The 22,970-nt window shown below is 40.1% G+C and overlaps 1 protein-coding gene across 1 annotated transcript; it reads left to right on the top strand.

Moving 5' to 3' along the window:
- Window positions 1-6: 6 nt before the first annotated feature.
- mrpl27 (mitochondrial ribosomal protein L27) lies at window positions 7-22,919 on the top strand. Its single transcript, XM_054752585.1, has 4 exons — window positions 7-99; window positions 4,720-4,848; window positions 10,247-10,314; window positions 21,681-22,919. The coding sequence occupies exons 1-4, from the start codon at window positions 60-62 to the stop codon at window positions 21,885-21,887; spliced, it is 444 nt and encodes a 147-aa protein (XP_054608560.1). The 5' UTR covers window positions 7-59; the 3' UTR covers window positions 21,888-22,919.
- Window positions 22,920-22,970: the final 51 nt, after the last annotated feature.

The raw sequence follows: 22,970 nt of genomic DNA, 5'->3' as shown, positions 1-22,970 counted from the left end.
CTTTGCCATAGACTTCCGCTCCGGCGAAGAGGCAAAAACCGGAAGTGACATAACTCAAAATGGCGGCGCTCACATACCTCATCTTCAAGTGCAAACCGGGTATTGTATTAATGTTTTCCACCGCAAACTTTAACCACACTTTGCGTCCTGGTTGTTTTTGCTCATTATTGCAATTACTCGCCGTTGTTTAGCTATTTCATCTTTTGGCTCGTTGTTTTTAGCAGCATTCACACCACGCCTCTACATCTACACATGTACTTAGCCCATATTATTAATTAGAAGATTCCGCACACACGTAGTAAATTATTTCAGGGAGGTATTTCTAAATTTCTTATGATTTCGATGATTATACTTGTAATTTATTGTAGCGTCGCTGGGAGGACGTCTTACTTCCCAGCAATCATTGCTGGACTGCTTTGTAAATAGATGGTACGTGTTTTATGTTTTATAAATAGTTGTTTATCATTCTACTAGTTGCCCAGTGTGTGCCTGCTTATCTGTGGGTGTTAAGTTTGCTGTGTAGTGTTTATGTCAGTCATATTTTTATCTGAGAGCTACTTATCTGACTATCCTTAGTGTTTTGTGTAGTTAACCCCTTTCTGTCTGTACCTCTGAAAATGTCCTCAGGGATGCAAGATTTCCATATTATATTACAAAATGCTGGTACACACTAACGTGAAAAAGAACCGTACACATTTCTAAGGTTTTTAATGTGGCATTTTTGTATGAGTAGGACTCCTGAAATCAAATGCATTTTGCAGGATTTTTGAATTTTTCGAGAGAAATGTTATAGCCATTGCAATTGCACACGATATATATATATTGGTGGCTCCACTTCCATTTCTAGCAGCCTTCGGACATGTGAAAGCAGGTATGCTTAGAATGTTTACAATTTTGACCGGCAAAAAAAATATAGATATACAATATAGAATGTAAAATATATAGACAAAATATACACTGTAGTGATGCTAAGCTGCAGCTGAGGTATTTCACATAGAATAGTATAATATACACAGAATATGTACACTGACAGCAGATGTATACATTTGGAGTGCAATGAATATGACGGGGTATAAGTGTATTGTATGAATATATACATGTCCATTTATTCCTTGATATGTGTGGAGTGCAGGGGTCGGCAACCCGTGGCTCCGGAGCAGCATGTGGCTCTTCAGCCTCCTTGTTGTGTAATACTGGTATTTTTTTTTTTTTTTTTACACCCGAGGTGATGTTTTTGAAAAGCGTTAAAATATCCTTCTTTTTGTAAGACTGTGAATGCATCATTCATGGCTGAGTTCTGACTGGTGATTGGATGAGTGTGAGAAGGGGTGGGGTCGCCGGTGTTTGCCTGCCTGCGTTCGTTGAGAGCTTCCCCCGGTAAGCTACCCATTAATTCATCCCTGCAAAAAAGAAACATCTCAGAAGAAAATAGAGTTTTTAATTGTGCACAAACATTTCCTTTGTCTTCTCTGACAACAATGCTGGTTTACTTACAGTCTATGCTTAATATGTGGTGAGAAACAACAAAAAACGCTGAAAGACATTTTCAAAACAAGCATACATTTTCTAAAAAGTAGTAATTTATTTCAAAGTAGACCTTCACATGTAACTGGTCATCCACGCAGTACAGCCCCGCGCATGGTGGGCTCGAACCGGCGACCACATAAGTCCACTGACTGATAGTTAAGTCGAGCAGCGTTAGCAGTAAGCTAAAAGGGAAAAGGCTGTGCTGCACATTTTTTTAAGGCACCTGGTAATGAAGTTTAACCAATGTACTACACTCCTGATCAAAATCTTAAGACCAGTTGAAAAATTGCTACAATTTGCATTTTGCACATTTGGATCTAAATGAGGTTTTAAGTAGAGCTACAATATGCAAAAACAAGAGGCGGGACTGAGACAAAAAGCATTTGGAAAAAGTAATTTCTTATTTTATTATTTTATTTTAAACTGAAATGGGCTATTTATCATCTGATCAAAAGTTTAAGACCTTCTCAAAAAATAACAAAAAAAAAATCTCCAAACCAGAACAAAAAATGTTCTTAGTAGGACTCAGTAATGAGGCGCTCCACCGTTGTTGTTAATCATTTCAAAAATTGCTTTGGGCATGCTTGATGCAAGTGTTTCCAGGAGGCTAGTGGGAACATTGCTCCAAGTGGTGAAGATGGCTTCACGAAGGGCATCAACTGTCTGGAACTGATGGCCATTTTTATAAACTTCCCTTGCCATCCATCCCCAAATGTTCTCTATGGGATTTAAATCATGGGAACATGCAGGATGGTCCAAAAGAGTGATGTTATAGATTAGTAGAAAACATCTTAGGTGGGATCTCCTTGTCATGCCAGTAACATTGGAAGCCGTCTGGACCGTCAAGGTTACATTTTTTCTCATTGGAGAATAAAACTTTTTTCTATGTTTGATGCCCCCTGGCAAAGTCTAAACGGGCAGTTTTGTGGCATTGAAGGAGCCGAGGTCTTTTATTTTTATTTTTTGTTTTTAAAACCCTTTTCTCGCAGATGCCGTCTGATGGTTATGTGCTGCAGTCGGCACCAGTAAGGGCCTTAATTTGGGTGGAAGACGGCCCTGTGTCTTGATGGACAGCCCATCAGATACTCTGGCTCAACACAGGTGTTATTTTTTTGGGTCTACCACTTGACTTTTTTGTTCCATAATGCTCAGGATCTTTCAAAAAATGTAGAATGACTGTCTTACCTCACCCAACCTCAGCAGCAATGGCACGCTGCGAGAGGCCTTGCTTATGCAGCTCGACGATCCGACCACGTTCAAAAAGAGAAAAGCTTCTTAGCTTTAGCCATCAGGAGGGCATGACAGTGTGAATGACTGACAGAAAATGGAAATTTTGAGCAGATTTTGTGTTTTATAGCCTGTGGACCTTTTGATCAGCTGATAAACAACCTATTTCAGTTTTTGTTGTTTTTGTTTAAATGACAAGTTCCAAATGATTTTTGTCTCACTCCCCTTTCTTGTTTTTGCATATTGTACCTCTACTTAAAACCTCATTAAGATCCAAATGTGCAAAACGCAAATTCTAGCAATTTTTCAACTGGTCTTAAGATTTTGATCAGGTCTGTATCGCATCCCCACTGGTTGGCATTCGTTACACATGCACAATGTACGCATGTTTTTTGTATTCTGTTGTAACATGTAAAATTAAGAAATATTAAAACTTTTAAAAGTTTTTAATCAGCTATTATGTTTTATGGCTCCAGACAATTTTTCTTAGTGGGTGAGGGGGCAAAATGGCTCTTGATAGTAAAGGTTGCCAACCCCTGGTCAAGTGGTTATGTCAGTTCAGGTGTTCAGCAGACTCTTTGGGGAAGAAGCTCTTCCTTTGTCTGCTGGTGCTGAGACTGCCTGATGGAAGAGTGATGAAGATTAAGTTTCCAGAGTAGGGATGTCTTGATTGGGATCGGCTGCCGATCTGCTGTATTTTGAAGATCGGATAATATCGGCATCCGCTATGAGATCGGTCCAATCCGGTTGCCGTATAACGTTCTCTGGGCCACACTCCAACACGGTAGGTGTGGTAATGCGCCTCAAAGCTGGTTGCCACTTGACTCCCACCACCCGCAGGAAGAAGAAAACGCAAATCCACGGTGCAGACCGCGGTGTACCGTGGTGACGTTAGTTTCACGTTGGACTTTGGATATTCGGCTCCGTAGCTACACTGCTGTGTTGTCATGCGGGGAGCTCACATGGGAAGTGCTGCTTTAACTGCTGGTTGTTTATACTTGGGGCTGTCAATAAATTACTACTGCGTTGACAAGGGTTTGTTAAAAAAATGTCATATATTCAAAATCACACCATAAATTGATCTTTAACCATGTCAAATGATTAGTCCTCCCATAAAAGTATTTTGCATGCCCATTTCTTTTCCAATTTGATCTTTTAATTGATGGACTTTTATTGGATTAGGGACCTGACTCAAAAAGAGATTTTTACAAAAGCCAAACAATATTGTTGGTCATATTGTTGGTAATAAAAACTTAAATGTAGCAATACTTTGGTTGTATTATTTTTAATGTTTTGAAGAGCTATTATCATGCCCATATTCAATTCCACAAATTCCTGTTTGTAATAGAAGCTTATTAAAAAAAAAAAAGGATTGTTACGGGACCGGATTGACTCGGCATGGATATATATTTAAAAAAAAATAATTTAAAAATCTGATTAGATCTAAAGCCAAAAAATGTGGATCGGGACATCCCTAGTCCTGAGTATGAGGGGTCTTTTCATATGTTTGTGGCTCGTTGGCAAAGACAGCATGAGTAGATGTGTGGGGGGTGGAAGCCGAACAGCCACTGGGCAGTCTTTATGATCAATTATAGGTAGCTCTGTTTGGAGCTGGAGTACCACAAGTACAGCTGTACATCAGGATGATGACTATTGTGCAATGGTAGAAGTTGACAGGAGGTTGCAGGACGCAATTGCGTTTCAGGGTCCTCAGGAAGAAAAGTCGCTGTTGTGCTTTCCTGACAAGGTGCTGAGTGTTCAGACTCCAGCTGAGGTTCTGAGATGTGTACACCAAGGAATTTGAAGTCTGTGACATGTTCCACCTCCTCCCCATTAACAGTGGATCCTCGATGTAGTGTTTTTTTTTTTGTTTTTTTGGTGACGTCAATTACCAATTTGTGCTAATACATGCAATACATACACATTTCTAAAACACAGCAAGTTTATGAAATACATATTTTTTAGGTTTGTTGGACCCAGGCCAGCCCTTTCTTCTGGCTTCTCTGAGGTTTGCATCAAAGAAGTCTGGTGGATCCACCAAGAACCTCGGAGGAAAGAGCCCCGGCAAGAGATATGGTCTCAAGAAACATGAAGGTAATGTTTAATTTCAATTTGTCATTTGTGGACCCCCCCCCCCCCCAAAGTTATTAACTGTACAGGCAATGTTTGTAGCAACATTTTACATTTTTTTATTGATTTTTTTTCACCTCATACTGATTGTCACATGTGCATTCTGGTTCTTCGAGAATGGGAGGAGAACTTTTTTTGACATGCCATGGCTAGTCACACACATGCAGTGTGAAGGTAATGTAATATAACACCATATCTCATCAATGTAACATTACTGACCAGAATACTATATATAACTTGTCAATATTTATAATTTTTTGACTAATAATAGGCCATAGTCAACCACAAAACAGTGACCATTTATTAATTGATTAATTTTTGAAAAACCACCACCGCTATGTAGCGAGGGACGACTATATATTCTTCACATTTACTGAAGTTAAACTGAAGGAGATTTATTGTTGGGCTCGAAAATGTAGGGTGGCGTTAATGGCTGGCACTCCCTCACCGGCACATGCCAGTAATGTGCGTTCCCTATTAGTGGACAAACGTAATCTTAGCGAAGCTAGATAATGCAAGACTATATTCCTGTTGAACAAGTTAGTCAATTCACACGCTTTGTGAAACACAGCTTGTAGCATGATGTTATATTGTTACTGATCTATATTATGACAATACTGTCTTGGATTACACAAATAAATTACTCTTTGCTGTTTGTACACTGCTCAAAAAAATTAGAAGAACACTTCGAAAACACATCAGATCTAAACTGGGGGAAAAATGATGTTGAATATCTTTCCTGATAATAAGTGGGTGATGTATTAGTAACAAAATGATGCCACATCATTTGATAGAAATGAAAATGATCACCCTATAGAGGGGGGAAGTCAAAGACACCCCAAAAATGAAAGTAAAAAAATGATGCAGCAGACTGGTCCATTTTGCCAAAATGTCATTGTAGCAACTCAAAATGATTCTCAGTAGTTTGTGTGGCCCCCACGTGCTTGTACGCATGCCTGACAACGTCGGAGCATGCTCCTAAGGAGACTACGGATGGTGTCCTGGGGGATCTCCTCAGTATATATGATAACCTATAAATTCAGTGATAGCTCATCTTGGCTTCATAACGTTAATAAATCGTCCTCATTAACTGACAACAACACATTTTAGCCTCATCTGTTTTGCTACAGCCTAAGTGTAATCATCAATCCATGTTTTTATGCCTTTGACTGTTTCTTGGAATGTTGTGGAATGGCTAGCGTCGTATAGTGTATCTAAGGCTGAATAATAACAAACTGATTATGCTGACATTGTATTTGTCATTGTTTTTACCTCTGGCTGTATAAGTATTAGCTAAATGTTTGATTGATGTACTGCGTTTTGGTTGCCGCTTGATCACCGTTTGAACGCTAGCACCCGCACTGCAGTATCCTAACCATGAAAGCACCTTTTTAAAGTGCTCATGACACCACAAAAAGGTTGGAAAAAAAATGAAAGTACAGTCATCTTTCGCCACTCAGCAGTTTGAATATCGCAGCTTCACTCTATCATGGTTTTTCAAAAATATGTTAATGAATCAATCATGCTGTTTTGTGGTAGTGTACGCCCTATTTAACTTTTTAAAAAATATGCATATTAAAGCAAATGTTAAGTGTTTTTCCAAAATTAAGCATTTTCAAGCGTAAAAATGTAGTTTGTAGTAATGTAGTATTATGTACTGGTCGCTCGGTGTCAGCAATGTCACTGTTATGTTCAGTGAGAGAGAGACACCAGATTTGATCTTTGGAACAACAGGATTTCGTTGCAGGTTTGAATTATTTGAATTATATTATTATTGAATTATCTCCCAACAGTTACTGTTACGCCGTAGCCCATGCCAAGCTAAACGCAACTCTGAACTCACAATGTTACTTCCGATCCACCCGCCATTCCGCTCCCACATTTATAGCAACACACACAAGCACGAGTCTCTTATTACTGTAATTTACGGACTGTAGAGCACACTGGTATAATAAGGTGCACTCACTACATTTAAAGAAAAGAAAGGATTTGTACACAAGATGTGTCTATAAGCTGTAGCTGTCTACGTAGTAACATAAAGATGTTACATAGAAAGATTTTTTTTTTTTAACTTTTAATTAAATAAATGTTTTTTTCCAAACTGTGCTGAACAGTGCATGTAACATAGCTAGTTAAACAATAGCCCACCAGAAAAGTCATTCATCGCTGTCCTCGTCCTCCTCCTGGGAACTAAAACCACTGTCGTTTTTTCACTCTCTGAACCAAACAGCTCCACAAGTACATCGCCAAACACCCTGCCAGCACCTCTTTCCATTTAAGGTTACTTTTACCTTCATTAAAGACGTCTGAAAACAGGAAGTGGTGGTTCATCTGCCACAATGTGTCCTTGGAAACAGTCACGTCTGGTAAGGTAAAAGTAACCTTACGTGTTCATTTATCGCTTTCATTAATCAATTATACACATTTAGAATTGTTTTTTGCATATAAAACTATCATTGTTTGGTTTGGTTTAATTTATTTCAAACATGCATATGACCGAAAAGCAGTAGGAAGAAGCAGAGCTTATTTAATCCTACCCCCTCTTCGGAGCACATCAATTGCTAATACATACATGTGTGTACATACAAACATGCGCATACATACATATACACTTACACCTGCACCTACACATACATATATAGTATACACATACTGTATACAGTATACAGGTACACAAATGCTAAAAAAAAAATATATATATTTTTTTCCTTTCCATTTCCCTTTATATTTATCCTGTCCTTTCTCTCCTGTTGATATCCACATCCTCTTTCGTGTTGCACTGCTAGTGACGCTGGGTTTGTATACAAGAGTTTCTTTTATTAACTATGTTAAGGTTATTGCTATGGAATGTAGTCCTTCTCGTTGCGTTGGTCTGTCTTGTAGGGTGTTTCCTCCATCATCCTTATTGTCATAGTAATATGATTTTTAATATGTATCCAGATCGCTGATATCTTGGACAACAAGCACTCTTGCAACTCCTGGCCCTCCTTTTAGTTTGATGTAGATTTTCCCGTTAGTGCTCCAAGTGTTTTGAATCTTTCCTTGCTTCCTCAGGTCTCGTGCTTTCTCAGAATGTCGGAATTGCGTTTTGTGAGATGCTCATTCATGGAGACGTTGGTGCCTCTTAGCTTCTTTCCCTGTTGCAGCAGTGCAGCTTTGGATTCCCTGTTGGTGAACTTAATGATGACAGGTGTGGTGTTGTTTCTGCCATGGAGTGGGACGCAAGTGTCAATATTGTTTACGTCGACATCCACCTTCTTCGATTGTAGGAAGTTAGCAATCTGTTGCTTTATTGTAGGAACGTCTCTTGACTTGGGTGTGATTTGGAGCCCTGTGAGGACCACATCATTCATTCATGCCATCTGATCCATCTCGTCAATGAAGTTTTTAATTTGCTCCTTGATATTCTCCTTTGCTTCTTTCTCTTCCTCAAGGGTGGTGCGGAAGTCAGCATTATCCTTCAATAGTGCCTTGATGTCATCCTGTAGGATGTTGATATCATTGCATAATACTCTATTTTCTTCCCTGGGGTCTTTAGCGTCCTTAGGATCAGTACATGAGGTGGCTTCCATATGGTTTATAGCCTCCTCGAGAGCAGTGCGCAAGGCAGCATTATCTTCCAATAATGCCCTGATATCATCCTGCAGAACCCTAACATCCTTGCAAAATGCTGTATTTTCTTTACGGTTTATCGCTTCCTGAAGAGCAGAGCGCAAGGCAGCATTGTTATTCAACAGTTCCTTAATACCATCCTGCAGAGCCTTGATATCTTCCATTGGGTATTTAACCTCCTTAACAGCAGCACCCAGGTCTGCATTTTCATCTTGCAACTTCTTGACTTCTTTTCGTAGTTTTTTGATAGGCTTGTTCTGTGCTCTATTTTCTTCCATAATGTTTGTGACACCATTACTGACATCCATTGTGACTTCAAGGAGGTTTTTGTAATTACTCTGAACTTCTCTTTCCAGAGACTGTATAGCCTTCCCTATAGCTGTATATGAAGCAGAATGTATCTCTGCCATTGAATGCAGATTCTCAATTGCTCGCATTATTTGTGGTAGAGTGATCTCTCTACTCTCGAAGCGACTATCTAAGGTTTCTTTGAACTTATTGAAAGCATTTTTCAACTCTAGGTATCCTGGACTAGCTAGGTATCCTGGCATTGTTTTTATGTCCACGTCCACTGCAAATTCAGAGCCAGAATAATTTTCCTTTGTGTTTGACATTGTTGCTAAGCAACCTCTTTGAACTTCAGCAGTTCGCTAGTTAGCTAGACTTGCTAGCAGGTATCGATACTTGTATCTGTACCGCTCGACTATCTTAGTTAAAGTTAAAGTTGGGGGATTCAGCAAGCAGCACTGTACTTGTGTTCATGAAGTGTAGTCAGGAAAGCACCAAAATAGTTAAAAATTTCCAGTATCATCATCAGAGCTCCTGCTACACACGTCCTTCCCCGTCAAGGGAAAAAAAAAAAAATTGTAAATCTATAAAAACATCTATTGTGTTAACATTCGACGTAACTTCCGGTTCCAGTTGCCATTTTGTTTAGCTAGCTAATAGGATGCTAACAAGGAAGGATTTTTTTTGTGATAAAAAGGACACAGCGGGACTCAGGACACAGCCAAGACGTACACCATATTGTACGCTAACTGGGGAATGCAAGCAAACAGAGGCAAAATTGTGTAAATTTTTGACGTAAACCGATCATTTCCTTAATAAAATTCCTTAAGGTCCTCTAAAATGCACGTTGAACATATACCGTCGTGAGACAGAATAGTATTACCACAAATACCACAAATAATAGTAATAATAGTAATGTGTATTGAAGTTTAAAAAGATGACATAGACGATTTTCACATTTTCTTAACACTGTCTTAACTGGTCTTGTTTCAGTTGTTAGCTAGCTCTCTAGCTGTGTCTTTTACTTTGAAGTCCAAAGTGTCCGACTGATCTTTGGGTCAAATTTGTCAACTTCTAGTCCAGAGGTGTCAAACTTGGGCCATGGAGGCCCAACACTGCAGATTTTCTTTCCAGCCGATCACTAAAGTAGGTGATTTTAATGATCCACGTCTCCTTCAATTTGAGGGAAGGAAGGAGCTTATTAATTAAATCACCTGCTGGAGAAACTGGTTGGAGAAAAAACCTGCAGTGTCTCACTAGTCATTTAAAACTGCTTACAGCATTATGTGTGCACTATTCAAGTAAGTAAGACATGATATATACTGTATATGACTGTAGTAGTTGGCTTTCCACAGCTTATTGCACTTTTATTCTGCAGCATCATTTGACTTTTTCACCCATAGCTCAATATTTTGGCATGTCTTGTATGTTTTGATTTTATTATTTTATTGTCTTTTTCAAGGAAACTTCGTCCATGCTGGCAACATCCTGGCAACACAGAGGACTATGAGGTATCACCCAGGAGCACATGTAAGTGCTTATATATTAGGGCTGGGCGATATGACCTCAAATCAATATCACGATAAATTGGGCATTTTTACCTTGATAATGATAAATGTACGATAAATCACCGACCACTATATGTCTTTGTCATCTGAAAGTAATTGCAGGAAATGCAAATTAACTGCTTTTCGTTGATTTATTGACCAACTGGCACACATTACTTTTGATGAAATATAATGCACGTAATGGGATGCACCTATTCCACCTATAAAGCCTTCTGAAAAAACCTCCAAAAAGCGCCAACAACGCTCCATTTACATAATGTGCTTTTCATACTCACTTTGCATTTTGTGTTCTTTTGCTCAACATCATCTTTGTGGAGCGCAAAAGAAATCTCCCTGGTACTGCGGTCCACAAATATGAATGTACCGTACATACCCTTGCATACTACATCATGTACACACATGTGCTAAGGTACACATACAGCCACATAACATGACTGGCATCACGTCACATGCAATTACATTACTAACGGCCACTTATCACACTGCACAAGAACGGTGTTTATATCAACCCAACCTACCACAACCAAGTAATATATTCCAATAATAATAATACCATGTATAAATACACAAGGTCCCCAACTTACGAACATCCGACTTGCGAACATTCGGAGATACGAACACAAGCTGACTGGTCTATATTTTCATGTATTTTGCCTTGTAGTAGTAACTCCATATTTATACTGCTACATGCTTGACCAGTAGAGGGCACTGTGACACTGCTAATGGGACCAACAGGTAGAGGAAGCCGGTGGGGAGAGAGTGTAAAGGAGAAATGGAAAGCTAAATTGTAGCTGTACAATGTAACCCGGACAGAGCGTGTGATTAAAGTTTTTGAAGAGTTAATAGGCCTGCTTAATTCTACACCATCCACAGAACACTACCTCTTTTAGCAGAGTCTAACGAGGACGACGATTTGTACTTTTTTCAATAACTCCTCCTCCACCACCACTACCAACAACGTATGCTCGACCACTCCTCTTCAAAGGTAAATAACATTTATCATTACGTATTATTATATCATTTTTATTTTTATTTTAATTTATTATCCTCATTTAATATTACTACTGCATCCAAACTCATATTTACATACATACGCATATACTGTATATGTATACACGTACATGTAGTACCTATATCATTGGTAAATGACCTTTTTGTTCGACTTACGAACAAATCGACTTGCGAACGGTCGTCTGGAACCAATTGTGTTCGTAAGTTGGGGACCTAGTGTGTAGTGACTACAATTCTATTCAATTCCAGATATTCCATTGTCATGTTATTTGCCTATATGTGTGTGCCATGTTGGCTTTAGAAACTAAATAGATAACCATCATCAGAATGATCATTTACACAATGAAAAGAGAATTTCACATGTGACCATTTATTCGTGACATCAAATAAAGCATGGAATCCTTAAAAACTGCTACCAACTGTGTTGTGTGTGGCGTGTGTGAGTGCTTCGTTGAGAAGCCTGATGGCCTGTGGGTAAAAGCTGTTTGCCAGCCTTGTGGTCCTGGACTTCAAACTCCTGTAGCGTCTGCCTGACGGTAGGAGTGTGAATAATAAGTGTTGTGGATGTGTGCTGTCCTTGATGAGGTTGTGTGTTCTGCGTAGGACTCGAGATTTATAAATGTCTTGCAGTGAGGGGAGGGCTGCCCCAACAATGTTCTGTGAGGTCTTGATCACCCGCTGGAGTGCCTTCCTATCACGTGTTGTACAGTTACCGTACCAAACAGTGATGGAGGCGGTAAGGACACTTTCCATAGTGCATCTCTAGAAGCAACTCAGGATTGTGGTGGACATGCCAAATTTCCTCAGTCTTCTCAGGAAGTACAGTCTCCTTTGGGACTTCTTCAGAATTTGTTGGGTGTTGTGAGACCAGGTGAGGTCCTCGCTGATGTATGTGCCAAGGAACTTGAAGGTTTTCACCCTCTCCACCTCAGTCTCATCAATAAACAGGGGTTTATGCGGCTTCATCTATCCATCCAGGCAAGGACTACCATGACGCAGCAACATCCAGCGGATTAAAAGGAAAGCTGGCCATCTTCCGCTCCTACTGCAGTAAAAACATTGCAGACAACTACTACCCAACTACATCACCAGCATGGACGACGTGCCGCTCACTTTTGACATCCTGGTGAACCACACTGTAGAGGAGACCAGCACGGTAGCGATACACACAACGGGGCACGAGAAGTCGGCTTTTACTGTTGTGCTTGGTTGCCATGGTAATGGACAGAAACTGCTACTTGTGGTGATTTTTAAGAGGAAGATGCTGCCTAAAGAAAAGTTTCCAGCCGGACCAATCAAAGGGGCTGGAAGGACGAGGAGAAAATGGCTGAGTGGCTGAGTGACGTGTACGGAAAGAGACCGGATGTTTTTTTCACACACGTCACAAGTGCAGCAAATGAACTTGGAGCCTAACATCATTCCGGGAGGCTTGGCGAATGAACTCCAACCGCCGGACATCGGTGTAAACACGGCGTTTAAGGTGAAGTTGCGAGCGGCGTGGGAGCGATAGATGACAGCTAGTAAACACAGCTTCACTAACACTAGGAGGCAGCGCCGTGCGAGTTTCGCCACTATTTGTGAATGGATGTAAACACGGCGTTTCAACTGAAGTTGTGAGCGGCGTGGGAGTGATGAATGACAGCTAGCGAACACAGCTTCACTAATGGATTGTGGATGCTTGGGCTAACGTGTCTGATGCACTGTTGTTCGAGCTTTCACAAAAGCCAGCATCATTTCTGAGGCGCCGCGCGGCAACGAGACTGACTGATAATGACGACAGGGAACCTGGCGTCTTTGATGGAGAACTTGCCCCGCTGTTCATTTGTGATACAAAAGATGAGGACTTTGATGGATTTGTGGATGAGGATTGATTAAAAATAACGTGAGTACATTCTAAAATACTTCAATAAAGTACAACCCAACTCAGTTTTGCTCTCGCTGGCTTTTTAAAAATATACAATAGCATGCATGCTAGCGTATCGTAGCGTCGCTGGGAGCACTTCCTGTTCCCCAGCGTGCTTTGCGGTAGGGTTTTGGTGCAAATGTTATTAAAGTTACATGTTTGAGCTACAGAGTTGTTAGGTATTGTTCTGCAAAAATAGAGATAGTGTCTTGTCTGTTTTTGCGTTGCTGTGTGATGTTTTAGTTGTGCACTGAGACTGTTGTGTTGAGTGATGGCCATCCTGATTTCAAGTGGGTTTGGTAAACTGAATGAGAGTTCTGCTCTTAATCTATCTAAAGAAATAAAGCATTGTCGCTTCCTCACTGACTTCTGAGCGACGCGATATGTTTTAGCGTGCATACCTGTGCCCAATAATACGGTGCGCTTTGTGAATGTGTTAAATACGAAAATAGCACCTGTAACTGAGTGCCTTTTAATACGGTGGACTTTATGGTCATGAAAGTACAGTCTGTGTGTTATTACTTTTTAGTATCATTTGGAGCGGCGTAACAATGAATACAAACAGGAAAAAAAAGCTTTTCTAGCGCATGATTGGGAAAGCACTATAGTACATCACAGCAGTCATCTTTCCCGCAGCACTTCAGTATCCAACTGATAACATTGTTAGCTACGTCAGCGAGTGCAGCTTGTATGTCTAGATGTCATCGCGCGTCAACGCAAGTTGCCAATGTGAACCAAGACAAGTTATAGGAGACTTCTAGATTTATATACAGATGCGCCAAAATATTTGTCTAGTTTGACTCGCTTTGTCTGGACTTATTTCAGGAGCAAAATGCGAATGCGAGTTCTCCATTTTATCTCCGGATATTTCCTCCTTCAAAAACTGACACATCGCTCAAATCTTTGATAATCACCGTAAAAATCTTCTATATCGTCATTCTCTCATGTTTGTTTTCTATGTCTAAGATGAAGGCGCACTGTCTATATAAGATGAGAACTTTGCCTTCGATGATGTCACTTGAGAAACGCCCCATGTCTTAAGAAGTTCAGGCCAAAAATGGCGACTGGCACGTACAAAATTTTATTTTTACTATAACGTTCGCTCTCAAAAAAACTAACAACGTAGAACATAATTACAAAAAATGCGGAACATATTTAAGCAAAGTTGAAAAATCATGTGTGACCGTTTAAGTCAGACTGAACTGTTTTAGGTCTGTTAGGATTACCGTAAAGCACCGTGTATAAACCGCACCTTTTTTCCACCGGTAAGAAGCAAAAAATCGGGGTGAGGTTTATACACAATGACAGGTCTGTGACCAGACTCGGACTTAAAAATAATATCAGACAACGCTTCTACAACGCTTCAGTGGAAGATCACTCGTACTACAAGCCCGGTCACACCGCCTGAACTTTGCTGTAGCGTTCCTGGAGCGGTGAAAAAAATTCATCACCGCTCGTAACCGTTCACCACCGTTTAACAGAAGTTAGCCCCCGTTAAGGCAACGCCGTAGCCGCTCCGCCACCGCTGATGGTCCCTCCTACTGCTCCGAAAGTTTTGAGCTGCACAAAATATTGCGAGTGGTGAGGAGCAGCCAATTTTCCGCCACGGCAAAGTTCATCACCGCTCCAACAACGCCCAGTCAAAGTTTGACGCCGCTAGACGCAAGTTCGTGGACGCTTGGGTCCGCTAAGCCAGAATTTGGCTATAAATACGGGGAGAAATTGACCAGAAGCCCATTTGGGAATAGCCGTCTGTGGGTCAGACAGTTGCTTCAATTTTAGCGCCCTCTGCTGTACAGGTACTGAAAATGCTTGTGTATGCAATTTCTTTCTAACTTATCTGACGGCTACTGTCTTTATTTTCACACAGTGAAAGGATCTCTATATACACTGAAGCTAACCTAAGCTTCCATTAAAACATTGCAGATGATGTAAAATACAACACAACGTTGGAGTTTATTCAAATTCACACTTCTTTTTGAAATTGCTTAGTACCTTTACGCATGTTGATTTGAGATGAAAGAGTTGGCAAGCATTTATGAACTAAACTTTTTTTTTTCCCCGCCGTGAGCCTGAAAATGGGGGTGCGGTGATTAATACATGGCTGCGGTTTATACACCGTGATTTACGGTACCAAAATTATTTCTATTTGCTAAATGCTGTAAATATTATGAGGGAGAGGTTTTTTTTTTCTTTCTTCTTCAAAGTCAAAACATACACAAAGATGATGTCTTTTAAACAATGTGGGACAGCCCACATGATGAGACATGGTTTTGGAAGCTTCTGATTGGTTAACTGACACAATCTGAGTTAGGTAGCGGCACATCTGTGAATGTATTTTAAGGCCACACCTCAAACACACAGTTTCCTTGTTTGAGTGATCACCCTGCTACCATAATCTAAAACACCTGTCGGCAGTGCAAGTGCACTCTGCATCATGACAGCTCCTTTATGTGCCATTTCCAGGTGCTTGAGTGCCACTTTCAACCTAGAATCAAAATTGTGAAAATGATGGCTGAAGCTAGTAAGAGTAAAACAGGTTTTGTACCGACAAAGGCTCAAAGACCACCCTACCAAGAAGAATCCATCAATCCAAAAGCAAAATAAAAAAGCCAGATTACAGTTTGCAAACATACACAAGGAAAAAGGCCCTAATTTTTGTAGAAATGTCCTGTGGTCTGATGAAACTAAATTAGAACTGTTTGGCCATAATAACCATTTGGTTATTTCCATTTGGTGGGAAAAGGGAAATGCTTGTAAACCTGAGAACACCATCCCAACTGTCAAGTACGGAGGTGGCAGCATCATGTTGTGGAGCTGTTTTGCTGCAGGAGAAATTGGTTTACTTGATAAAATGGATGGCATTATGAAGAAAGAACACTATGTGGACATATTAAAGCAACATCTGAAGCCATCAGCCAGGAATGTGAAACTTGGTAGCAAATGAGTCTTCCAAATGGACACTAACTAACATACCACCAAAATAGTCACAAAGTTAATGTTTTGGAGTGGCCATCACAAAGACCTGATCTCAGTCCCATAGACAATTTGTGGGCAGGTTTGAAAGGGGGAGCAGGATGGCCTACAAACCTGACTCGGCTACATCAGTTCTATCAGGAGGAATGGGCCTGAAATCCAGCAAGCTATTGTGAGAACTTTGTGGAAGGATACCCAAAACACTTCACCCAAGTCATACAATTTAAAGGCAATGCTGCCAAATACCAAGAAAATGTATGTAAACTTTTCACTTTGAAGAAAGCCATAAAAAACTATTAATAATATATAATATCTCACTTATGATTGAGCATTTAGCAAGAATAACTAATTTTGGTAATCCTAACTGACCTAAGACAGGAAAAGTTTAGTCTGATTTAATTTCAGATAGAGAGAAAACATTGTTTTTGTTTACCCAGTGTTCCGTATTTTCGCGACCATAAGGCGCACCGTATTTAAAGGCGTAGTCCCAGTTATGGGTGCTATTTCTGTATTTAACACATATACAAGGTTCACCGTATTATTGGGCGCAGGTATGGTCAAACATCTCAAGAGTCTCTTATTTCTTTGGGCAGATTAAGAACAGAACTCTCATAGAGTTTATCAAACCCACTGGAAATCGCGGAAGGTCATTACTCAACACAACAGTCACAGTCATGGTGCACAACGAAAAACATCACAGAGCAACGCAGCAGATAGACAAAAAACAGACAAGACACTACCGGTATTTGTGCAGAACAATAACTAACAACTATGTAGCTCAAACATGTAACTTTAAGAGCATTTTAACCAAAACAGTACCGCAAAGCACGCTGGGGAACAGGAAGTGCTCCCAGCGATGTTACAATATGCTAGTATGCATGCACGCTAAAACGTAGGCTAGCATGCATCCTAGCGTATGTTTTTAAAAACAGCGGGAGCAAAACTGAGTTCGGTTGTACTTTATTGAAGTATTTAACAATGCACAGTGTACTTGCGTTATTTTTGATCAATCCTCATCCACAAATCCATCAAAGTCCTCATCTTCTGTATACCAAATGAACAGCGGGGGAAGTTCTCCATCAAACACGCCAAGTTCCCTCTCATCATTGTCAGTCAGTCTCGTTGCCGTGCGGCTCCTCAGAAATGATGCTGGCTTTTGCGAAACCTCAAACAACAGTGCAAGCAGACACATTAGCCCAAGCATCCACAATCCATTCACAAATTGTGGTGTAACTTGACCAGCGATGCCTCCCAGCTGTGTTTGCCATTTGTCATCCATCGCTCCCACGCCGCTCACAACTTCACTTTGAACGCCCTGTTTACATCGATGTCCAGCGGTTGGCGTTCCTTCGTCAAGCCTCCTGGAATGATGGCAAGCTCCTATTTCATTTGTTGCACTTGATTTTTCACAGCGGCTGTGAGATGGGCACGCATGGAGTCACATGGAGTCACATGGAGTCCACAGCAGGAACGGTGACGCGTGGGGAAAAAAAAAAAAAAATTCAGTCTCTTTCCGTACACGTCACTCAGCCATTTTCTCCTCGTCCATCCAGCCCTTTTGATTGGTCTTAACAATGACTCCGGCTGGAAACTTTTCTTTAGGCAGCGTCTTCCTCTTAAAAATCACCATAGGTGGCAGTTTCTGTCCATTACAATGGCAACCAAGCACAACAGTAAAAGCCGACTTCTCGTGCCCCGTTGTGTGTATCCACCGTGCTGGTCCCCCCCTTCTCTACAGTGTGGTTCACCGGGATGTCGAAAGTGAGCGGCACCTCGTCCGTGGTTGCGTTGGACGTGTTTGCGGCAATTTTTTTTTTTTTTTACTGCAGTCCGAGTTGCTGCGCCACAGTAGTCATTGCCTGGATAGATGGTGCTGTTTCGTTGATCTTGAATTCTCTTGTGGCGGCTCGATTCCCATGTTCCTCCGCGTAACTGATAGTTTGCAGTTTAAACTGTGCTTCATATGCCATATGTCTCTTTGTAGGTGCCATTTTCAAGGGTCCAATGTTGTTTTGCACAATGCATACTGGCACTATGTACTACCTACTGGGGACGTGCCTTTAGCGTCCTCTTTCACGCCCACCCTTCTCCCGTCCGCATGCTGTCCTCAGTCACGTCCGCCTTCCTCTATATAAACAGCGTGTTGGCAAGAAATACTTCCAGTCAGGCGGAGCGCTCATCAAAGTCACACAACAACATTAACAGATTTTGAAACTCATATACAAGGCGCTCTGCATTATAAGGCGCCCCGTCCATTTTGGAGAAAATGTAAGACTTTTAATTGTGCCGTATGGTCGTGATAATACAGAATGTAAACTTCTGGTTTTAACTGTGTGTGTGTGTGACACTACTGATCAAAATTTTAAGACCAGTTCAAAAATTGCACGTATTTAAATTTTGCGCCGTTAAGCAGGTTCTAAGTAGAGCCTCAAAATGCAATAAGAAGAAATAGGAGTGAAAAAAAACGAGAAGGCAATTTATTTCAAACAAGCATTAAACTGAAATAGGCTGTTCAACAGCTGATCACAGGTTTAAGACCATAGCTAAAAAAAAAAAAAAAAAAAACAACAAATAGCTCTGAAATAAAAATATAGAATTTTAAAAAAATAAATAAAAAAAGACGTAATCAGGAGCTGCGCCATTCTTGTTAATCACCTCAAAAATATGCTTCACATGCTTGATGCCAGTGTTTCCAGGAGGCTAGTGGGAATGTTGCTTCTGGCAGGCAAGATGGCTTCACGGAGGACATCCACTCTCTGGAACTGATGTCCATTTTTGTAAACTTCCCTTGCCATCCATCCCCAAATGTTCTCAACTGGATTTAGATCAGGGGAACACGGGGATGGTCCAAAAGAGTGAGCTTATTCTTTTGGAACAAGTCCTTTGTCAGGCGGACACCGTTGAACTGCAGTGTTGTGCTGTTGGAAAAACCCAATAAAACTCTACAACCTTTTAAAAAAACAAAACAAAATCATGGCAAAAATGTGGAGTCATTTGTCATTTTCTCTCAGGCATTCACACTGTCATGATGTCTTGATGGCAAAGGCATAAAAGGTTTTTCTCTTTGAACATTGTTGAGCTGCATAAGCAAGGCCTCTCGCAACGAGCCATTGCTGCTGAGGTTATGCATAAGACAGTCATTTGAAATGTCTTTAACTACCTGAGTGGTTATTGAACAAAAAAGTGGTATAGCCATAAAAATGTCACTGGCCCTGAGCCGGAGGATCCAATTGGCTGTTCGTCAAGACATCGGACGATGTTTGGCCCAAAAGAAGGTTGTTACTGGTGCCGAGTACACTCCGATATATCTGCGAGAGAAGGCTTTTAAGAACAAAACCCGTCTTCAAAGGTCTTGTCTTTTCAACGCCACAAAATTGTATGTTTGGAATTTGCACGAGAGCACCAAACATGGGACATTGAAAGGTGGAACAAAACTTTTATTCTCTGAGAAAAAAATTTAACCGTGACGGTCCTGATGGCTTCCAACGTTACTGGCATGACAAGGAGATCCCACCTGAGATGTTTTCCGCACGGCACAGTAGAGGGGGGTCCATCATGATCTGAGGTGCAATGGATCTTCAGATTGTGCAGGGGCATCAAACTGCAGTTGGCTATGTGGATGATGAAGGCCCTTGTCTGTGTGGTAATGACTGGCTGTTTCAACAGGACAACGGTACAGTGCCTGCCTGACAATGGATTTCTTCCAGAGGAACAACTTCACTCCTTTGGACCATCTTGCATGTTCCACTGATCTAAATCCAACTGACAACATTTGGGGATGGTTGGCAAGGGAAGTTTACATAAAAATGGACATCAGTTCCAAACAGTGGATGCCGTCCGTGAAGCCATCTTCACCACCTGGAGCAACGTTACCACTAGCCTCCTGGAAACAAGCATACCCAAACCAATTTTTCAGCTACTCATTACTTACTCCTTTTTGGAATATTTTATTTTTATTTTAGGGGTGTTTTGTTTTTTTTGTTTTTTTGCGCTATGGTCTTAAACCTTTGACCAGTTGATGAACAGCCTATTTCACTTTAATGCTTGTTTGCAATAAATTGCTCACTGATTTATTTATTTTTTGTCACTCCCATTTCTTCTTTTTGCATTTTGAAGCTCTACATAGAACCTTCTTAAAGGCATAGTTCGAATTTTTTTTTTTTTACATCAACTGTTATGACATTGTCATCAGCAGTGTAGTGCGTCAACAGTGACTTTGACCCCTCACTTGGTCCAGTTCTGGTCGGATTTCGGTGAAGAGGAACATAGTTCCGCTTAGTTGCTAGGCAACTCAAGTAAAGAGTTGGACTTCTCAGAACAATATGCGTTCAGAATAGTAATACATTTGCATCACAAAAATACCTAGAAAAAATCAGACCTCACAATTAGCTCTGCGTTACTTTCAGAAGATGGCTGCGACACGCGTGCCTTCATCCGCTATGGAACACATACCCAAACAAGTGTATTAAATTTAAATTTATTAAATTAAATAACTACAATATGAAATCCATAAAAATGTGAAATAATTTCTTAAAATGTCCATTAAGTCTGTAATGTTACTGTACATATGTGGCAGTGTGTCTATTTACGTTAAGTTCCCAATATGATTTCAGTGAAATAATGACTAATATGACTTCAGTTACAAAATGACTTCAATTAAAATGTGCATTGTTAAATGTAATGTGAGACCATTGACCATTGGATTGAACCTATTTATTTAAAAGGCTTTCAAGTAAGTAAATGAATACGTCATTAATTAAAAAAAAAAATGTATGAAATAGAATAGAACAATAAATTGCTCATAAAATAAATAGATATGAAATGCAGCTATTTTATGACACTGACTAATTAAGGAACATGCCAAAATACAAGCAACATTAACTAATTAAATTCAAATACGAGTTACTATGAGTTACTTAAAATGCCTAGTTTATTTTTAATGGCTTCTAGGAAAATTGCATTATGGAATGTAATGTGAGATAATGGTCTTAAATAGGCCATAGATAGATAGATAGATAGATAGATAGATAGATAGATTCAGATAGTGGTCAATTACCTAAAATTATAAATGAATAAAATGTGAAGTAACCCATTAAAAACTCTTACTTTTGATAGGATAGGAATATAAAATTAACTCATTCTGTTATTAGTGAAATAAGTTAATTCATTCTGTTCATTCATATTAAAGTATGTATTTATATATCTATCTATTTTATATCTATTTACTTTATGACATTCAAAATGAACACTTCAAAAAAATATGGTGGACTTTGGCATTTTCTGGCGTGGGTGCCTGAGATTTTTTTTTTGTGAGCCTGTTTACGAGAGACATGCCGACTAAATTTCATGTTGCTAAAAGGAAAAATATTTTTGACTGTAATGGAAAATGTTTAACGCCCTGTGTTATATGCTGTTTTTCTTCTTTGTTTTTCGAAAAGGTCGGCATGGGAACCAATAAGACTCTTTACGCTCTTGAGGACGGTCACGTCCGGTTCACCAAGGAGGTCTACGTCCCACCACCTCGCAGTGAGGAGGCTTGCAAGGTCATCACCCAACTCCCCGCAGGAGCATTACTTTACAAAACTTTTATCAACATTTTTCCGGTCAAGCAGGAGCCCAAGTTTAAGTTGATTGGCCTCTTCTAAAACAAAATAAAGCAAAAAACTATGGACTTGTCAAAAAAAAAAAAAAAGTACATATGTTTCGCTGTTTTTGTAAAATGTACAAAATCTTTACAGCTCACGAAAGTTGTACAATTGGAAGTTTCAACTAAAATTTTCAGAAAAAGTAAATAATAAAATCAGTGTTTCATGGATTGAGTATCTACCTATAAACTCCACAAATGTTTAGCTTCTTTTGGCTTTTTTTGTTTTTGTGTGCGCAATACCTATGAAACTGGCGGTGGGCCGTACATTTGGTATGTGGACCTTCAGTGGGGCCTAAATCCACCTTTAAGTACCACCATCACATCACAATCAATAATATTCAAAACCACAATATTAAGTTATGAGAGAGAGGCGTTTGCATCTTGGGGATGTCATGTCTGCCTGGATGTTGGAAGTATGACGGTCAATCACAATCTCTTTATTGAAGGAAAATGGTTACTGGTGACCCCAACCACGGCAGAATAACATCAGCAAAAACTAGCTCTTACTTCAAGAAGCAGCCGTCTTCCTCAACCTGTATGCGCTCTCACAGACACACACACACACACACACACATGCAAGACACACAGCCGGTCATGTTCACAGAAATCACGAATACGAAACATAACTGCCATGTCACTACAAAAGTAGGGTTACAGTTACTTCATTGTTAAGGTGAAACAGATAATGAAGTAACTGTAACTCTACTTTTGGCCCACCCTGTATTAAAAGCAAGAAACCCAGTTAACCCTTTTTCTTCAACTACATCATCACTGACATTTCTGCTCATAACTTGGAGCATTATATAACTTCCACCTGTGATTGCCAGTGCCTGTAAATTTGGCTCTTGGCCAAATGTAGGAGCGTGAAGTAACAGCTCAGCGATCAAGGGTTCAGACAACACAAAACATACACGACAATACACATCATCTGTACTAGACTAATGTAATAAAATCAATATTCATGTAATAACATGACAAAAACATGAAACTTTGAAATAAAACATTGTGGGCGTAACTTGGCTTGTTGAAAATGGATTCGTTTTTTGTAAGATTCAGTTCAGCGGAGGCTTTGAAATGGATT

Source organism: Dunckerocampus dactyliophorus, chromosome 15, assembly GCF_027744805.1.
Source record: "Dunckerocampus dactyliophorus isolate RoL2022-P2 chromosome 15, RoL_Ddac_1.1, whole genome shotgun sequence".
NCBI classification, from domain to species: Eukaryota; Metazoa; Chordata; class Actinopteri; order Syngnathiformes; family Syngnathidae; genus Dunckerocampus; species Dunckerocampus dactyliophorus.
The sequence above is the reverse complement of the archived record's forward strand: the minus strand, read 5'-3'. Positions and strand labels throughout refer to the sequence as shown.

Bases quoted from the DNA above. Each gene is read 5' to 3' on its own strand.
- mrpl27 (XM_054752585.1), top strand. From the start codon at position 60: ATGGCGGCGCTCACATACCTCATCTTCAAGTGCAAACCGG. The intron at 100-4,719 runs GTATTGTATTAA...CATATTTTTTAG, and splicing joins CATCTTCAAGTGCAAACCGG to GTTTGTTGGACCCAGGCCAG. The intron at 10,315-21,680 runs GTAAGTGCTTAT...TTTTTCGAAAAG, and splicing joins GGTATCACCCAGGAGCACAT to GTCGGCATGGGAACCAATAA.